Source organism: Piliocolobus tephrosceles, chromosome 12 (assembly GCF_002776525.5).
Source record: "Piliocolobus tephrosceles isolate RC106 chromosome 12, ASM277652v3, whole genome shotgun sequence".
Lineage (NCBI taxonomy): Eukaryota > Metazoa > Chordata > Mammalia > Primates > Cercopithecidae > Piliocolobus > Piliocolobus tephrosceles.
Genome location: NC_045445.1, coordinates 97,832,005 through 97,851,038, shown reverse-complemented (window position 1 = coordinate 97,851,038; position 19,034 = coordinate 97,832,005). Strand labels below are relative to the sequence as shown.

At 43.1% G+C, this 19,034-nt stretch overlaps 1 protein-coding gene across 1 annotated transcript; it reads left to right on the top strand.

The window, feature by feature from the left end:
* The first annotated feature begins 5,124 nt into the window (after positions 1 to 5,124).
* LOC111531427 (diphosphoinositol polyphosphate phosphohydrolase 3-beta) lies at positions 5,125 to 9,881 on the top strand. The gene is made up of 2 exons (XM_023198676.3): positions 5,125 to 5,762; positions 8,600 to 9,881. Coding segments are annotated over exons 1-2 (495 nt in total). The 5' UTR covers positions 5,125 to 5,268; the 3' UTR covers positions 8,601 to 9,881.
* The last annotated feature ends 9,153 nt before the right edge of the window (positions 9,882 to 19,034 follow it).

Genomic DNA, 19,034 nt, shown 5'->3' with positions numbered 1-19,034 from the left:
TCCATGGATCACTGGGGCCACATCCATGATCTGTGCACATCTATACCATTACTCACAAAATCACAAAAGTAGCAGTTCTGTGTGCATCCCGTCATTTGTCCAGGAAACAAAACAATAAGGGAGGTTATTTTGTATTCCCTTCATTTTGTATTTAAGATATTTGTAGGGAACCAGCTAGTACAGACCCAAAATGAAACCACTTTTGTGTTTGAACAAGAGTGGCCTAGGTACATGAAGGAAGAAAAAATTGTGGAACATATGAAGGTTGATGTGAAAGACACAACTTACCCTGCCTTCCCTGGTCCTAGGTTCATTCATATTTCATTTAATATGACTATTAAATAGTTAACAGGTAAAAATAACAACTATCCTTTTTGATCCATGTAGATCCTGTCATCACTTCTCATTCAATCAATATGTTTTAAATCCCTACTGGACACCAGATCCCAGGTACTGTGTTGACTCAGAAGGGAACAGACATGTTTCAGGTTGGTTCCCAGTCCTCAAATTTCTCACAAGATTGCAGACAGATCATTACAGAGCTCCTTAATTAGAGCTACAACAGAATTAAAGTCAAGGAAGCCTGGAAAAACAGACGGGGGTACCTTAATCCCAGTGTAAAGGATGGGCCAGCACATGGTCAGGAACGCTTTCTTGGGAGAGGTGAAGTTCTGAGTAGGTAATTATCCCCCTTTTCACCTGAGAAATACTAAGGTCAAAGATATTAACTCACCTAAGGCTGCATAGCTACTGAGAGAGCAGGATTTAAATTTTAGTTCATTTGCATTTTAAAACACCATATTTTTTTTTCTCATGGACTACTATCAAAATCACTTCCCCGACTCTGCTTCCGTTAAGTATTCTGAAAGTTTCTCAGGTATACTGCAGTCCCTCTCCTGATAGCTAGGTCCAGCTGTGAGTACAGTCAGGCTCTGAGAAGGTCTTTAACATTCCCAAACCCCAGGTAACAGCTGTTTCTACAGAGCTCCTCTCTTAGGACTGTACTCCACTTAAAACTCAGTTAGAAATGTCACCTTCCATGGCTTTCTCACTAAGTAAAGCAGCCAACTTCCCTGAGGATGCTTCTACTATTCCTGTCAATTGCCCATCTGCCTGCCCCTACCTAATTCTGAAAAAAAGGCAGAAATATGTATCCTAGACTTGTTGGTTTCAGGGTAGATACTCTCCGCTTTCATCCTAGGGATTCTGGAAATTTACATGGAAGCTCCATTCTCTTGGGTGCCTGGATCTTCCAGGCAGAAAAAAGCTAGAAAGGAGGAAGGCCATACCAAAAGGAATCACATGCACTGTCTATGTCAGCACCTCTCAAGATAAGGGAAACGTTCCATAGTGAATGCAAGACGATTACCCTTGGACTCAGACAGACCAGGGTGTGGATCCCAGCTCCACCACTTCCCGGCTTGCTCACTGTAACCCAGCTCAGCCTGCTAATCTATTAAAGGGGATTTTGACACTTTTCAGGTTTGCACAAAATATTAAGTGCATATAAGAAATCAGACCATCCATAAATCAACGTCATGGCCTAGTGTGATGACAGCATAGAATGTCTTCTTTTCTGTATCACTTCATTGCATTTTATCGTGCAGGGGAAATCAAAGCCTCAAATCATGAAGTAACATGTGGAGGTGACACAACTATTATTTGCTGGGAGTGAAAGAGGTACTCACATGCTCTTTTCATATATTGTTGAGAAGAAGAACATAATGATGGAAGACACCTTTCACTGGAGTCAGTGAATCTTAACTACTGAATACCTTACCCAAGAGGTCAATGCTCAATATCATCAACGAAGGCCGCAACAACCATAGCTGTGGAAAAGAAGAATCCTTCTATAAGACATGTTGATTTTGTGAGTGTGCAGGGTATGGAGACATGAAGCCTTAAATTCGAATACAAACTCCACTCTAAGTCCTCATTTTCTCTTCTGTAAAACGGACTTATGAACTGCCTCCCTCCCTAAGAGTTAATGGGATAACAGTTAAACAGGACGCAGGGCATAACACAGGACCTCTCACAGGGGCTGTACTCAACACGTTAGATGTCTTAACTTCATCCCTTTCTTTCTGACTCCAGGGAAAGTGAAATGTCAGTATCTTTAAGTAGACGTTACATTTCTACAGTGAACAATCTTGTCTTTCTCTGATTGCTTTTGGTTGATTTTTATGGATGCTGTCAATGGTTGGAGCAGCTAGTTTTTAATGCATAACAAAGCACCCCCAAATTTTATGCTTTAAACAGTAAACTACTTTATTCACAATTCTGCAAGTCAACAATTTCAGCTGGTCTCATCTGAGTGGGGTGTTTTCTTTTTCTTTTTGCTGTTCATGGCTAGGCTTAGTTATGCATCTTCAGGTAGTGCCCTCTTATAACCTAAGTAGTTCTGCTTGTGGGCGAATGATCCAGGATGGCCTCACCCATATGTTGGGCAATGGTGTCACTGTCAGCTGGGGTGAAAGGGAAGAATCTGCCACGGCTATCTCATCATCCAGGTAGCCCGGCCAGCATTCCTCACATTGCTGTCACAATGCTTCAAGAGCAAAAAGAGAGGGGACACCCCAGTGTTCAAGCACCTTTCAGTTCTCTGCTGGCTTCTGTTCACATTTGTTATTGTCCCACTGGACACAACACATTACATGGCCAAGACCAGAGACAATGACAGTGTGGAAGGAGATACAGGCTTCCATGAACAAACTGCAGTTTCACTGTAACAGTCTACTACAGTGATTCCTGAATTACACTGTTCATCACTGGAGAAATACTTAAATATGTAAAACCAGACAGTGGAATGCTGTTCTCTTAAAAAGGATTTTTACTCTTGTTACAAAACTCTTAGCTTTTCTTGCCCTATTACTATACTGTAGATGAATAATAAAGTTATTAGACCATTCTTGCATTGCTATAAAGAAATACCTGAGACCGGGTAATTTATAAAGAAAAGAGGTTTAATTGGCTCATGGTTCTGCAGGTTTTACAGGAATCATGGTGCCAACAGCTGCTCAGCTTCTGGGGTAGCCTTAGGAAGCTTACAATGGTGGCAGAAGGCAGAGAGGGAGCAGGTGCATCACATAGCAAAAGCATGAGCAAGACAGGGGAAGGTGCCACACACTTTTAAGTGACCAGATCTTGTGAGCACTCACTATCACACAGACAGCACCAAGCCATGAAGGACCCACCCTCATGATCCAAACATCTCCCACCAGGCCCCACTTCCACCATTGGGGATTACAATTTAACATGAGATTTGGGCGAGGACAAATATCCAAACTACATCAACTATGAAAGTTTGGGGAAAAGGTAATTTAAAAATTCCCTTGGTATTGTATTAAGTCTGTTTTAAGTTGTGGATCTCCATATCCAGACTTTTCCAGTAGGGTTTCAGTCTGTGCCTCTTTCCATGTTATAATATCCTATTCCTCTTCCCTGCCACAAATATTTCCCCAGAAAAGACCTACTACTGCACAGGCACAGTGTGATGTAGAACTGACCGAATAGACTAGAAAATGGCACTTCTTTCTTGTGAGACAAAGGAGATAGTACCTGGCAATTGTGAAGCAGTCCTGCCCTGTGGTCAGAGCCTGGATTGGCCCCTCTCAACCCCAGACACCCCACTAGTCTGCTAGTTTTGCTCGAGTGTCTCGTGATTCATTCAAATCATGTTTCAAAGCTCTGAGTAGAAGTTGAACCACTTTGTACTACTAAGTCCTAACCATATTTTTAGGACCCCTTGGTATTTTGTTTGTTTTGTGGTGGTTGATAGTACACTTTGGGAGGCCGAGGCAGGCGGATGGCGAGGTTAGGAGTTCAAGAGCAGCCTGACCAACATGGTGAAACCCGTCTCTTCTAAAAATGCAAAAATTAGCCAGGCGTGGTGGCTAGCACCTGTAATCCCAGCTACTCAGGAGGCTGAGGCAGGAGAATCGCTTGAACCCGAGAGGCCAAGGTTGCAGTGAGCCGAGATCGCACCACTGCACTCCAGCCTGGGCTACAGAGCGACAGAGCAAGACTGTGTCTCAAAAAATAAAATAATAAAATAAAATAAAATCGTGAAATAGGATGGTATCTCCACGTGCATGGTTTCCCAAACCCCAAGTGGTGCTTATCAAAGAGAAACAGAAGGGTAGAGTGTGTGGAGAACAGGAGAATGTCTTTGGGCTTTAACGCAGGACTACTAGATGGGTGGTGCTCTGGTCTTTAAGGTGTTATATGCATCGAAGTGCAAATGGCTGCAGCAAAGTCGAAGATGCCAGATGAGGAAACTGAGGCGCAGGGAGGTCAGGCAGGTTGTGAACAGGGGTTTAAGAAAAGCGTTAAATTACTGGCTGCGCCAAGATGCTCTGCAAGGTGGGAACCTGTTGAAATAATACTGCATCATGTGACTCAGCAAAGATGCCCGGCTACTCTGCCAAGAATCCCGTGTATTGTTCTGACAACACCAGGGCCCAGGTCCCATGAGTAAGCCAGAATGGTTGATAGTGGGGGAGGATGATGACGACGCTGCCTTTGCCCCTGTCATGTGTAAAACAACTGCGTGTGGGTTTCCTGCAGCGCAGTGGGGAGGGAGAGGAGAAACGTCCTGCCGAGCCACAGTGCCTTTGGGTCAAAGGCACACGTGGAGGCAGTCTTGGCCAAAGTCACAATGCAGTGAATTTCGCTTTGCGCCAAGGAGGTTCCAGGTCCCAGAAGTGCGAAGCGCCTGCGCAGTGGGCCCGAGGATTCGCGCGCTGTGGGAGCCAGGAGACCCCCGCTCCCGCCCCTCGCCCCCCCGCCCTCGCCCCTCGCCCCCTCCCCCGCCCTCGCCCCTCCCCCCCCCCCCCGCCCTCGCCCCTCCCCCCCCCCCCCCCCCCCGCCCTCGCCCCTCGCCCTCCTCTGCGAACGCGCACGTGAACAGGAACGTGGACGTGCCCGAGAATGCGCTTCACCTCGCAGAAGCGGGTGGGCTCTGTGGAGAGTCGCGGGCTCGTGGGCGGCGGCGCCTCTTCCACTCCGGCGGTCCCGGGTCCGGCCGGCCGCCCATCGGACTGGCGGACTGGCTGACTGACACGCCTCGCTGCCCCCGCCTCCACCCGCGCCCCGCCCAGCTTCATCTCTCTCGCCGCTCCCAGGGCTCGCAGGCAGACGGAGGCTCCTCTCTCTCCCCGCCCCTCGCCTCGGCCCTTTCTCTTCCCAGTACCTCGGCTGCTCCCAGCAGCAGCAGCAGTGGGGTCAGCGGCCCACACAGCAGGGAGCAGCGAGGAGGCTGCCTCGAGGATGAAGTGCAAACCCAACCAGACGCGGACCTACGACCCGGAGGGGTTCAAGAAGCGGGCGGCGTGCCTGTGCTTCCGGAGCGAGCGCGAGGACGAGGTCCTGTTAGTGAGTAGCAGCCGGTACCCGGACCGCTGGATCGTGCCGGGCGGGGGCATGGAGCCCGAGGAGGAGCCGGGCGGTGCGGCGGTCCGAGAGGTGTACGAAGAGGCGGGAGTCAAGGGGAAGTTAGGCCGGCTCCTGGGCGTCTTCGAACAGAACCAGGACCGCAAGCACAGAACGTACGTGTATGTACTGACTGTCACGGAGCTGCTGGAGGATTGGGAAGATTCGGTTAGCATTGGGAGGAAGCGAGAGTGGTTCAAAGTCGAAGATGCCATCAAGGTTCTCCAGTGCCACAAGCCCGTGCACGCCGAATATCTGGAGAAACTAAAGCTGGGCGGTTCCCCAACCAATGGAAACTCCATGGCCCCATCCTCGCCAGATAGCGATCCCTAGTATGTACCGCTCGCGCCCACACAGACTTCTGTTTGTCTGCCTCGCTTAAAATGCATCCCGCCTGTAGCACCTCTTGTGCCATGTGCAGTCTCACGGGGAGGAGGGAGGCTTTTGTTTCCTTGGCATACCCTCTGAATCACGCTTGCAAACTGTTGCCAGGCCGTTTTCAGTTTGCACGTTTTTCAGTTGCTTTCAAAATCGCTTCTTGGTTACACTGTAAAATGTTTCGGGGAAGCCTATGCCGCTTGGGGTTTTAGGTGCCTTAACTGTTCACCCTGCTTTTGGGGGGTGTTTGGGGGGGGGCGAGGGGTGGGTGGGGAGCGTGTGGGGAGTGTGTGTCTGCCTGTGCGCCCTGTGATGTTTTTGGTTTTACATTTCACACATAGTCGTGGGTGAGCGTGCGTGCGCATTTTTGATACCAGCCTTGTGGTTTGTTTGGTAGTGGAGGCCTTTAAAGTCTGACCAGCTTGGTTGTGTGGGCATCTTTTAGTATTTTTTTCCCTTGAATTGTTTTCTCCTTCACAGCGTTCGCCCTTGTCAGGGAGCCTTTCTGTGGTGGGAGTTGGTTTAAAAAATCATTCTGAATTTGTAAAAACATTAGGAAATTCTACATCTTGTGCTCTTTCTACACTCGACAGTCACTTTAGCCTCAGAAATGGGATCTCATTTGCCCCTTTCAGAAATTTCTTTTTCTATTTCTTCTATGTGGATCATTTGGTTTTCAAAAAATTTTCACAAGTAATTTTTCACTGCTGACTTCAAATCGCTATTTCCCATGTAGATTAACCTTATTGAATAGATGCTGCTGGGGATCTGCTAGCCAAACACATCTTACCAGAAAAACTGTATTCAGAGAATTTGATTTCCCATGCTCAACTTCCAACTCCCATTGCCCCTTACTGGATACCATAGAAGAACCATGGTTCTCTGGATTTAAGTTTGTTTTTGAAAGAAAGTGGTCTCCCTCCCATACTTGAATGTAGTGACATTCCGCTTAAGCCTCCCTGACTCTCAGTAACCACAGGAATGGAATCTTTTATGGCGATTACATCCCAGCTGAGTTAGCTCTAGTGATGTTCAGCTGGTACAGAGTTGTCAAACTATTAGGATACCTGAACAACCTCTCAATGATAGAGAGTAATTGTTTTGTCTCACAGGACAACCTTTTCTGGGTGCCAAATTAAAAGCTCTCACATTTGCCTCAATACTTCCTTGAAGTCAGGAATCCCATCTAGAATACCTAAATCTCTCTTCTGGACCTTCCTCTGTTCCCCCAGCCATGTCTGAAATTAGGTAGAAGGAAAGCGTACTTTGTGAAGAGGGTATTCGAAAGAAAAGATCATTCCTAATTTCTAGAGCAACCTAGACTATGTCATATCTCTTAAACATTATTGACAGGTATTTGGGGTTCCTTTTTTTTTTTTGAGACGGAGTCTTGTTCTATGGGTCACTGTTACGCACTTTCTATTAAGAAATTTGGGGTTTCGCTATGTAAATTCAAGGTTCCTCTTCTAGATCTCATCTCCCGTGACAGTTGAGGAAAAGCCTAGTTTTTGAAGAGAGTATGGGGGGGGGGGGGGGCCGGGCTCGGTGGCTCACACCTGTAATCCCAGCACTTTGGAAGGCCGAGGCGGGCAGATCACCAAGTCGGGAGATCAAGACCAGCCTGGCCAGCATGGTGAAACCCCGTCTGTACTAAAAATACAAAAACTAGCTGGGCATGGTGGTGCGCACCTGTAATCCCAGTTACTCGGGAGGCTGAGGTAGGATAATCGCTTGATCCCGGGAGGTGGAGGTTGCAGCAAGCCGAGATCGCCCCACTGCACTCCGGTCTAGGCGATCGTCTCAAAAAAAAAAAAAAAAAAAAAAAAAAAAAAAACTTACTTTCTCCTCGTGCCCCACTGGACAAGTATCTACTTTTTATTATGCAAAAAAAATTTGAAGATGACATGTTGGAGTAAAGGTAAGTTTGGTTGCTTGATACAGAATTTGCTCTGGATGGTTAACATATTTTCCAAGAAACCTATGTTCTGTTGATCAGGTCACCTTTGAAAGAAGTAACCCTGAAAGGGGTGAAAGGTGGCTATAAATATTTTTAGGTCCTGTATATAGTTTCATTTGACAGAATCATTGTAAAGATTTCAACATTTTTGTATTTAGAAAATCGATAAAAATTGAAGTGTGTATATGTAAGAGCTTGTAAAGAAACAGCAACATTAGGGGGCCCTTGTGGGATAGATGCTTTAAAGGGCTCTGATGCTGGAGCTGCTCCTTGTCTCACTTGCCTTTAAGTGGAGTTCAATTGTAAGAAAAAGCATTTCTTCCCTCCATAGTTGTTGACTGGGAAAAGGGAGGTTAGAGCTTACAGTACTAACAGCTGGCCAGAGTTTTCTTTTTCAGAGTTCCTTTTGTGGAAGCACCAGTCAAAACAAATATTCTCAGCATCATTCTCGCATTGCAATCATCTTTCTGAATGACTGTTGGCCTATTAGAATATGAACTTTTCGAGGACTAGGACCCAGACTGAATCCTCCCCCATATCCTCAGAGCCTAGAACACTGCCTGGAATTTGGAGATATTTGTCATTGATCCACAGATTAGAAATGTCTACTACAAGTGTATTCCCGATTTCTCAGCTTCATAATGTACCTGGGACAATCTGTTATTCCCTCAGGCTCTCATCTGGCCTCACAGGGAAACTGCGTTGGATAATTAACTGGAGGCTTTTCCAATTCAAAATGGTTGATGAGCCATAGTAGGAGCTCAGTAAATATTTGTTGATTAGAGGAATTGATGAACCATTAAAACCCTATTAATAAGATTTTTTTTTTTTTAGGTGAATGGCATAGATGTTGTTCAGATTTACTTTGAAAGGATCAAGTATGTGAATGGATGAATGGAATTGTGAAGCACAGATGAGCTCTTTCGCACTCCAAGGACACAGCTCATCCTATGCTTTTGGACACTTCTTCCCTGTTTATTACAATGACTATTCTCCAGGTTGTTGCACTACTGCTGTATCTGTACAGAATTCTAACTTGGCACCTGTGGCCTTTTTTGTGCTTTTATGATTATGTGTATTTCCCACCAGATTATATGCCCTTGAATCCAAGGAACTTGTTTCCTTAGTCTTTTTTATATATCTAGCATATAAGATATTGCTTAGAATATGGTAGACATCACTGAAGATGTTTAAATAGTTCATATTTTGTAATGATACTGAATGGTTAAACAATCCCTTTCTAATCTGTCTAGCATATATGTGACTTTTGTTTATCAAGTGTCACACAACTGCTTCAAGGCAGCTGTGAGATACTAGAAAGCAAAAATTCTTACTCCTATGTCTGTGTCATCCTAGACATGTGCCTCCAGATGGCAGTTATTCTACACCAACTATAAAATATATTTGCAAAGCCAGGCACAGTGTTAAGCATCTGCCTCAGGAGGCTGAGGCAGAAGAATAGCTTGAGCCCAGGAGCTTTAGTCTAGCCTGAGCAATATAATGAGACCCCGTCTCTTAAACTGTTTGCCCAAACATTGAACCTAAATTTGACCACGCCCCTAGAAATAATTCCTAATCTTTAGAAAATAGGGCAGAGAAACATTATTTTACACCATGGAGATGAGATCAGCAGAATCTAGACTATAAGAAACTACAGGACACATGACTCAGTTTCTTCTGTAAGTAACTTGCAAGGATGAAAGAGATGGAGGATGAACCTATAGATTTAAAGAGACTTAAGAGACATATTAACCAATTGTATGGATCTTATTTGAATTGTGATTTGACCGAACTGTAAAACAAATACATTTATGAGACAATCGGGGTAATTTGAACATTGGTGGGGTATTTGGTATTAGGATAATGGTTTTCTCATTATGTTAGAAAGAAGGGTCCTCATCTACATTCTCAAACATTTGTGGCTGATATGATATGATTCTTGGAATTTGCTTCAAAATAGTAAGTCTGAATGTTAAGTGCATTGCAAAGATGGATGAAACGAAATTGGCCTTGATAATTGTTGAAGCTGGGTGATGGCTAAAATGAGGTTCATTATATATGTTCATCTCTATTTTTGTATGTTTGGCATTTTCCGTAATAAAGTTTATAAAAATAATTACTGGAGTTCTTCTTATTAAGCCTAATATATAAGGTAGAAAAAAAAGGAAAACATTTAGATTGTTTAAAAAAGGTTGGCTGTGGCATACTGCTTCTGGCCCAAGAGGTCAAATGCCCAAAAAGAGAAGGGAGAAATACCCTGGAGTGGCTAGCAGTTCCCTTGCTGTAGACCAATGTTAGCAGTTTTTTCTTTTAATTTGGCCCATTGAAATAGGAAAAGCTAAATTCTTATTTATTCATACTGGAAAGTAAGAATGGATTCTTATATGCTGGTGAGCAGGGGTTTTGATAACACCTACATACCAGTTCATACAAATGTGAAAAATCAAAGAGGTGGAGTCTCCAAGGAGAAAGTTTATGGAATTTTATAAAAACCTATATAAGCCACTTTTTAAATGGTTTTTAGGGAAACAATAGCTGTAGACTTGTTAGTTGCACATAATTAAGTTTAAAGTTGTATTTGAAGGTAGGTAAAACAGGAAATTAAGCAGTTAACATTCCTGACTTCAGTGAACCATTTTGCATTTCACAGATTGCAGATACTCCTTCAGTTCTGGACTGTGCTTAAAATTCTGTAAAGGCCAAAATTCTGTAAAGGCCGTGCTTACATCAACAAATGTGGAGTCTGCCCTGATGTTTTTGTGAGTCAAGAAGGAACAGGCAGAAAGTGAGAAGAGTATAAGAGGTCCCTCCTAGGGGAGATGAATTCCTTCCTAAGTGTGAAGTACTGAAGCTGAAGCTGCCCCTTCTACTTCTGTTCCTTAAGTGTGTTCTAATCCCAAGTGCAAGCAGCTCCCCAGAACCAACTGTTACTGGGAAAAGGGGAGGTGAAAAGTTTACCTTAGAGTCTTTTACCAGTCATAGCTGGACAGAGCTTTCAGTTCCAAGATTCCCCGGTGAGAAGGCACCATGATATACCAGAAAAACTTTCATCAAGTTTTCCCTGGAAACTGTTTTCTAATTTGAGTCTACTCTGATTGTAGCAGATTTTTTTAAAGTTTGGAGGTGAGCAGAGCCAGGGAAGCTGTAGTTTGGTGGGTGTAAACTAAAACAATTTATTGATTTGGAATCCAACAAGCTATGGCTCAAAACTGTCTTGACTAGAGGCTGTATGGCCTCTGCCAGATTAGTTTACCTCTCTTAACTTTCAATTTTCTCATCTGTAAATTTGCAGTAATTACAGTCCCTACTTTTGTAAATCGCTGCTTCTGAGAAGCCCTTCTTGATATTTTTTGAAAAAGTTCTTTTTTCATAGAGGTGGGATCTTGCTGTATTGCCCTGACAGGAGTGCAGTGGCATGATCATAGCTCATTGCAGCTTAAGCAATCCTGCTGCCTTAGCCTCTCGAGTAACTGGGACTACAGGTGTATACCACCACACTTGGCTATTTTTTTAGTGTTTGTAGAGATGGAGTCTCACTATGTTGCCCAAGCTGGTCTGAAACTCTGGGGCTCTAGCAATCTGCTTGGCTTGGCCTCCCAAAGTGCTGGGATTACAGATATGAGCTACCATGCCCAGCCCTGTTTTGTCATAGTTCTTATCAAAATTATACTTATTAGCCTGAATATCTCTCTCTTCTTAATTCTGAGGTCCACTGGCTCTGAGACCCAGACTGGGTTGTCTCTGTGTCCTAAGTCAGGCACAGAGCCTGGAATATGGCATCCCACAGATGTTCCTAACATGTTTATTATATAAATGGTTGTCACACCTTCTACTTGTGAAAGATACATAGCTGTTATTTTGCCAGGTATTTGTTTACCTGAAAATATGAAAAATGAGATACCATAAGACTGTCATCTCTGATCAAGTTCCTCTTTTCTTTAAGTTTCCTTTAATTGGGAAGAATATTTAATCTATAAACCATGCCTTTATTTTTCAGGATTTTCCAGTACCAATATATTCCTGACTTCTTAGCTTCATAAAGTACTGTGTGCTTTAGCACCCTTAGGTGCTAAATTGGCACCACAGCTGCATTTGATAATTCACTGAAGGCTTAAGGCTTCCCAAATACAAATGAGTTAAAAACATGGTAATCCTTCAGTATTTATTTAATGTAAGAACCTCTGAATGAACACAAATATCCTAATTATTTTAATTAACAGGTAAAAGACATAAGACAGCAATTAGGATTATATGGTAACAAGCTCATATAGACAAGGCCAAGGCCTGACTGATTTGACTGGTAAAGATACAAGGAAACACTTTTAGATAAAGACAGTTTAGTACTTACATAAACAGTGCAAAGAATGAACCAAAGAGGCCAACTCCCCGGGTCCTTGTCTCATATACCCTAAAAGACAACAAAGAAACAAAAGGGGCTAGATGACTATAATGCAAGTTGAGGGATACTCCCTGGCTGAGGAGCCAAATCTATACTGTGGCTGAGTGGTTATATATTCTGCAGCTCTATTCCAAAGGGCACAGGACAGAAAGTTCTGTACCTCATCAGAATCTGGTAAGTGATGAGAAATTCATTCAAGTCTCTCAGGAGAGAGAGGGAAGTGACTGAGAGAAGGCCTTATAGCAGCTCCGTACAGTCTCTGATCTTCTCTCATGTTCTGGGAGAATCACAAGGCATTTAACCAAAACTCAGATTAGCTGCAGTTCAAGCCTATATGGATACATGCAAGGGTGCCAGGTCATCATGGAGGAGCCATTCCCCTACAACTCCACTCTCCTTTCATATATCCACCTAAGGATTCTTTTTACAAACATAAGCCACCTGTTATGGCCATTCTAAAGACACAGAATGGACCCCATGCAAAATTTGGTTTAGATATCGAGAGCAATAATGCTGTATACACATCAACAGGGTATTCAAAAGTTTATTACTCGCATAATGAGGCTCTTTTGGGAGAGCAAGGCAGGCTTCCAAAGCTGATCTGAAAATGTCTTGATAGAGCTAGGAAAGGAGACTAGCTTACAGTTTTTATGGTGGTTAGGGGTGCTGGGGTGAGGGTTCCAGTGTGCAGCTGGGGACTTGCATGGTTTGAAACTCCTTTCAACAACAAAGGAGAGAGCACGCAGGAATTTCATTAGCTTGTCCAAATGCAGGGCTTATGGAGAACCGAGGTGGAGGCTTAGACGCTGTCAGCAAACATCCAAAACAAAAAACAAAAAACAAAAAAAGAGACAGCTTCCTTATTACAATTTACTGCTGATGTTCGAGAAATAAAATGTACTATGTTTTTGTAATTGAATGTAAACAGATTTAAATAATCCATTATGGTGCTCTATGAGGTCTGTAGCCTGATACCTGTAAGAAAGATGAAAGTTCCATCAACTGTCTCATTCTAGAGCTCAGCATTGTGTATTCTGAGAAGTGAAATGAGTGTCTTGGTTGCAATAAATGACGTCTGGAACTCTGACAGCAATAAGGAGTGTCTTAATGAGGCCTTGTATTATAGTTTTATTATATGTAAAGGCATGTGTGGAATTGACTTATAGTTTGGTATCTGTGAGGCAAGAGATTCCCAGAGTTCCATACCCCAAAAGATACACTGGATAAGGAATTTATATTGCTGCCATTGTCCAAACCAGACAACCATATAATTGGCAATGACTTAAGGGTCTAAATATTTACAGAGGGGGTCAATTAGTGACCCAGGCATCCACTGCTAAGCTAATAGCCTGAAGGTTGGCCAATTGTACTGATCCTTGGGTCTAGTTCTTTATCAGAGACATCCTAACTAAGGGAAAAAAAAAAAAAAAAAAAAAAAAAAAAAAACCAGCAACAATCCACTGAGCTCCATTATGTGTGATTATGACAGTGCATCCATAAAGTGGACAAACTCCCATTATTCTTCATTCAGCTGATTCTACAGGGGTCTCCAAGTATCCAAAGGGTCTGGTAAAGGGGTAGCCTCATCCAGCACTATGGCATCTGGCAAAGGACTGAGGACAGGGGAGGCCATCCCCACCTGTAAGTGTGATATGCCAGAGGGCCCAGGTTTGGTTCCCTCCTGTAACAAAGAGACTTTAGTGGCTGTGATGAGTTTGTAGGGTGCTGCTTCCAAGACCCAAGGCATAATTAGCTGGAAATGGAAGGTAATGAGCTGAGTGGCTATGAGAGCCTCTATTTCCAGGAGACTCCAGTATGAATCCAGCGTTGCCACTCTAACAATATACAGCATAAGACCTACGAAGGCAGTTTCTTGCATCAGAAGGTCATGGGCAACTCATAGCCATCATGGATGGTACAAAGACTCCAAGAGGCATTAGAGGAGGATGCTAAAGCCTCTACAGTGAAGAAGTCTCAGGGTGGGAGTGGCACTAATATGGTTGAAAAAATTCTAGAGTGTTTTGCTGGGAGGGGGTCCCACTCAAGGTGGGCCTATTTTGCAAGTAATGGCATAAATGGGCCAAAGTAAAATTTGTAAGTGAGGAAAATGTTGCCTCCAGAACCCACAAAGGCCTAAATATGTTCGGCATGCTTTAATATTGACAGGGATGGAACAGCCCTCAGTTTACCAATAATTTTCAAGAATTCAAACAAGGTGGCAAGACTTCGTGCCCTGTATGGGGCAGTGGTCCATCCCCTTTTTGTGAGCTCCTTCTTAGAATATTTGTATGTCCTGAATGAGTGTTCTAAAGAATTCTCTTAGAAAAGAATGCCATCAATGTGGTGTCATATCTGTGCTCCTGGAGAAAGTTAGATGCAGTTAAGGTCTTGCCTCCAAAGACTGTGTGAGATAGCAGAGCTGTTGAGGTACCCTCTAAGTAGCCAGGTAAAGGTGTACCATTTCACTTTGGAGGGGAAGGAAGAGAGGCTACTGAAGTATGCACTAAACAGAATGTATTAGCCAAATATACAATAGCAAAACATTTATCAGTTGCTGATTGGATGGAGTCAATAATTTCCATTGTAATAATAATTAGTTGGTCTAATTGCTGGGACCACAGCATAAAGGCTGTGGTAATTCATCAAGAAGTCTCATTCATTCTTTCCAAGTTTAGGAACAGGCCAAATTAAGCTGTTAAATGGAGAAGCAGTGGATATAATCACCCTCCCTCTTATCTAAATAGGCCTTGTAAAATGGGTTGCAATCCTTTGAAGGCACTATCTTGAGCTAAGAGCCATTGTCTTGTTAATGTCTAATTGACACTAGGCTCTCTTAGCTCTGTATATTGTTGGGGAGTTTTTCATGGAGGCTCATTTCTTCAAGTCAGTTTGTAAATGCCAAAGACTCAATCTAATTTTGATTTATTATTTGATAAGTCTGAGAGTCCATGTCCACTACTGGATATTTTAGGGCCATGGATGCTATAGCCATGGGGAATTTAGTCAAGACAATAATTATGAAGGTTAAATGGAGGCATACATGTTTGTCCTCTATTCTATATTCAGTAACTACCCTAAGATTATAGGGTTACCCTGTGTATTAGGGTTCTCCAGGGAAACAGAACCAAAAGGATGTGTATACATATATCGAAGCACATCTATTATAAGGACTTGGTTCATGAAATTATGGTGGCTGGGGTGAGTCCCAAATCTGCTATGCGGACTGGCAGCCTTGAGACCCAGGAGAGTTCATGGTACAGATGAAGTCCAAAGGCAGTCTGTTAGAGTATTCCCCCTTGGTTAGTACAGTGATATCCATTTCCCACCCCAATATCTTTATTGCTTTGCAGTTACTACATGACTAGACTGGGAAAGTCTGGACGTCTGGCAGGCTTCCGGTTGTGCACTCACACTACTAGCACTGTTCTAATTGTGTCATTTCCCCTCAGGGTATATCCATTGCAACCATGAAATGTTACAACCACTTGAGTGTATACTGGTCTCAAATGACCCATATATAAGGTTTTATAAGTTCATTGTCCAATCTGAGACTTCCACATCTAGTTAAAGTAATTTTGAAGCTATGTTAATTTCCTCTTGCTGCTACAACAAATTAGTACAAACTCAGTGGCTCAAAAAATATATACATTTGTTCTATTACAATTCTGGAGATCAGAAGCCTAAAATTAAGGTGTTTGCATGGCTGCATTTCTTCTGGAGGCTTCTGGGGATTATCTATTTCCTTGCTTTTTCAATCTTCTAGAGGCCACCTGCATTATTTTCCCATCTCAAAATTTGTAACATAATCACATCTACTAAGTTCCTTTTGCCATGTAACATATTCATAGTTTCTGGGGATTAGGATGTGAACATTTTGGTGGGGGACAGCATCATTCCACCTGTCAGACTAGCCATGTCTATGGATGCTACCCAGCATCACAGTGACTTGTATCCCAGTGTTCAAAAGAGTTGAAAAGGTTTGGCAACCTTGGTTGCTGTCAAGTCAGCAACACGCCTTGACCAGTGTATAAGGCCTCCAGTCCCACTTAGAGAAGTAGGGACCTTGGCCTCTGCCCTAGTTGTTTTTTTCTTGAAGCAGGGCAGGACCTGGGTTAAGAGGTAGTGTTGAAGGTGTTGGGTCAACATTAGCTTGAACAGCACAAATTTCATCAAGGATTCTAGGTCCTTTTGGTGCTCCTCCTGTTTGTCCACAGGAAATACCAAAGTTAGCTAAGGATTCTTCCCTCCTACAGCCAGGATCTTTAAATTGTGTGGTCCTCTTGGGGCCTGATAGTGAGAGAGAACTTCCCTCGTGGGAGTATTATCAATCTCTTGGGGGACCCTGGCATAAGAGCCAGGTCTACAAGGTACTATTGTCTGGACCTTCAGTTGGTTTATTTCTCTCCTCCTTAGCCTGAAGGACATTTTCCTAGTCCTGTGTTCTATAGCATTTTGTTTCCCAGGAACTGAGGAGTTTTCCAGAGGCTATGTCTGGGACACCAGAGAAGATTTTTATTGCCGCTGATAGCCTGGTGGTGCCAACTGAACAAACCAGTGAATCTGACCTTGTATGACTATCTCATCACCTAAGAACTCTTGTTCTCCATTATAAATCCAGCCTCAGGTTACTTTAGCTCTAAGTGAAGTTATAGCTGCCCCTGCTTTCACCCATAGGTGTTTATCAAATGACGGAAATTCATCTCAGGTTGGTCACTGTTTCATTATGAATGTAAATATCTACTGCAACAATTCCTCACTGGTTTCAACATACTCTTCTATGTCAACGTTATCAGCCAATGTGTATGTGGCCAGGATGGCTTGGAGCATGGGGCCAGTCTTTAGATGACTGAGTGATTTCCATTCCTTCTCATTTACAAAAACTGGAATGGCTATCTCATCTGCTAGTCAGATAAGCCAAGCCCCTGTACTCTTACTGGAATCTGTTCAAAGCTTTCTCCAATTTACCTAATTTCTAGCTCATTGTAAGAGTGGACCGTGGCACATGTATGAGTAACTGACTGCCCTCGATTATCAGGGCACATGTTATCTGCAGTTATGGCCACGGATTAGAGGAAAACAGTTTTGCTTTCCCAATGGGACAGAAGGGTGGATAATAACCATGGAATACTTCTTTTTGGCTTTATGGAGTCCCTATCTCTTAACTCTAACTATCAATGCAAGTCATCAGGGGTCTCAGGGATTATGGTCAAGGACCACTTGTCCCCCTTTATTGCCAAATGCTTCAGTAGCCAGGTCTGCGCTACTGCTCACCAATGTTCCACACCTGGCTCCCCAGTTTATGGGGTCACAGCTGTCTTTTTTTCCCAAAAAAAAGTCATTGTGACTTTATAGGCCTCCAGGAAGAGAGGATTAAAAATTAGAATGGAGTCAATCTGTCAGGGTAAGGCCAAAGTCCCCTACAGTGTGGCCTCTTTTACTATATACAAATGGCCACATTTTGTAGGAGTTACAGTTTTTCTATCAGGAACATACCGTTATTTAGTTTTCAAAACACAGTAGTATTTCTTTGATGCCATAGGGATTCAGTGTTGTGAAGCTACCTACATTGTTTCAAGAAATTTTATTTGATAAGCAGGCCTTGAATTTTGGGGGAGCTTATCAGTTTTTCCTGTAGCTGGGCAGCCAAGGGCTGATAATGAAACCTTTAATTTGTCAACCAACAAGACATCATTTATACAGTGAAAACTTTGGACATCAGAGGAATTTCCTAACACCGTATAAACATTTAAGATTCAAGTATGTAACCTATCTTAAACCAATTACACATTTTTACAACTATATACACAATGGATCTTCTCAAGCCTCACTCAAGTTACTTTTTTCTGTCTCCATAGCAAGTTTTGCCCAAATTCTACCAGGCATCTTCTTTTTTTTTTTTTTAACAGAAACATAGAACAAGAGGCACCTCCATTACAGGGTAGCTGGAAGCTCAGAGAATGGGGGAATGGGGTGGCACAATAAGTGCATCTTTGCACTTACTTTTGTGGTTGTAAGTGGTCATTCCCTGGGCTTCAACAAATGTACTCCTAATAACATCAAAGCATCAATTGAACAGCTGGTTTCAATCTTACTTCTAGCCACCTGACCTCCAAATGTTTATCAGCAGGTAACATGGTAATACTATGGGATCCCTGGGAGTCCTGTCCCTTAACAGGCCTCATACAGACCCCGTGCGAGGACCCTTACTTCTCCTCCCTCACGTACCTCTTAGGCAAGGGCTATGTTACCAGATCTTGGGAGTCTTATCCTTCCTAATGTGGCCTATGTAATCCCTTAATAGAAGGACCCTCCTCCACCTTTTTCCCACCACATAGGCAAAAGCATGTGCAACCAGATGCCAAGGAATCTATCTTTTTACTTAACCAGGACTGTGCAGCTTCATGTTTTCTAAAAGGACACTATAAATTTACTGGCTTCACATTGACACAAAATTAGGCTCACAAATAATGATAAGGCAAAGCCAAGGCCTGACTGATTTAACTAGTAAAAATTCAACAAGCTGTTTTTAGATTTAGGCAGTTTAGTACTTACATAGACAGTGAAAGATCAGCCAAAGGTGCCAGATCCCTGTGATCCTTGTCTCACACACCAAAAAGGATGACACCAAAACAAAAGGGACTAGGAGACTACAACACAACTTGTACAGTACTTTGTTACTGATGAGCTAAATCTAGACAGCAGTTAAGTGATTTTATATTTTGCAGCCCTATTTTGAAGAGGATGGGACAGAAAGCCTCTTATCTCCTCAGAACCAGGAAGTAGATGGGAAACTGTCTCATGACAGCCTCCTGGAGAGCTAGGATGGTAAGAGATCGTCTTATAGCAGCTTTTTATATGCTTCCCATTCTC

Excerpts from the sequence above, each read along its gene's own strand:
- LOC111531427 (XM_023198676.3), top strand. The coding sequence starts at position 5,269 with ATGAAGTGCAAACCCAACCAGACGCGGACCTACGACCCGGAGGGGTTC.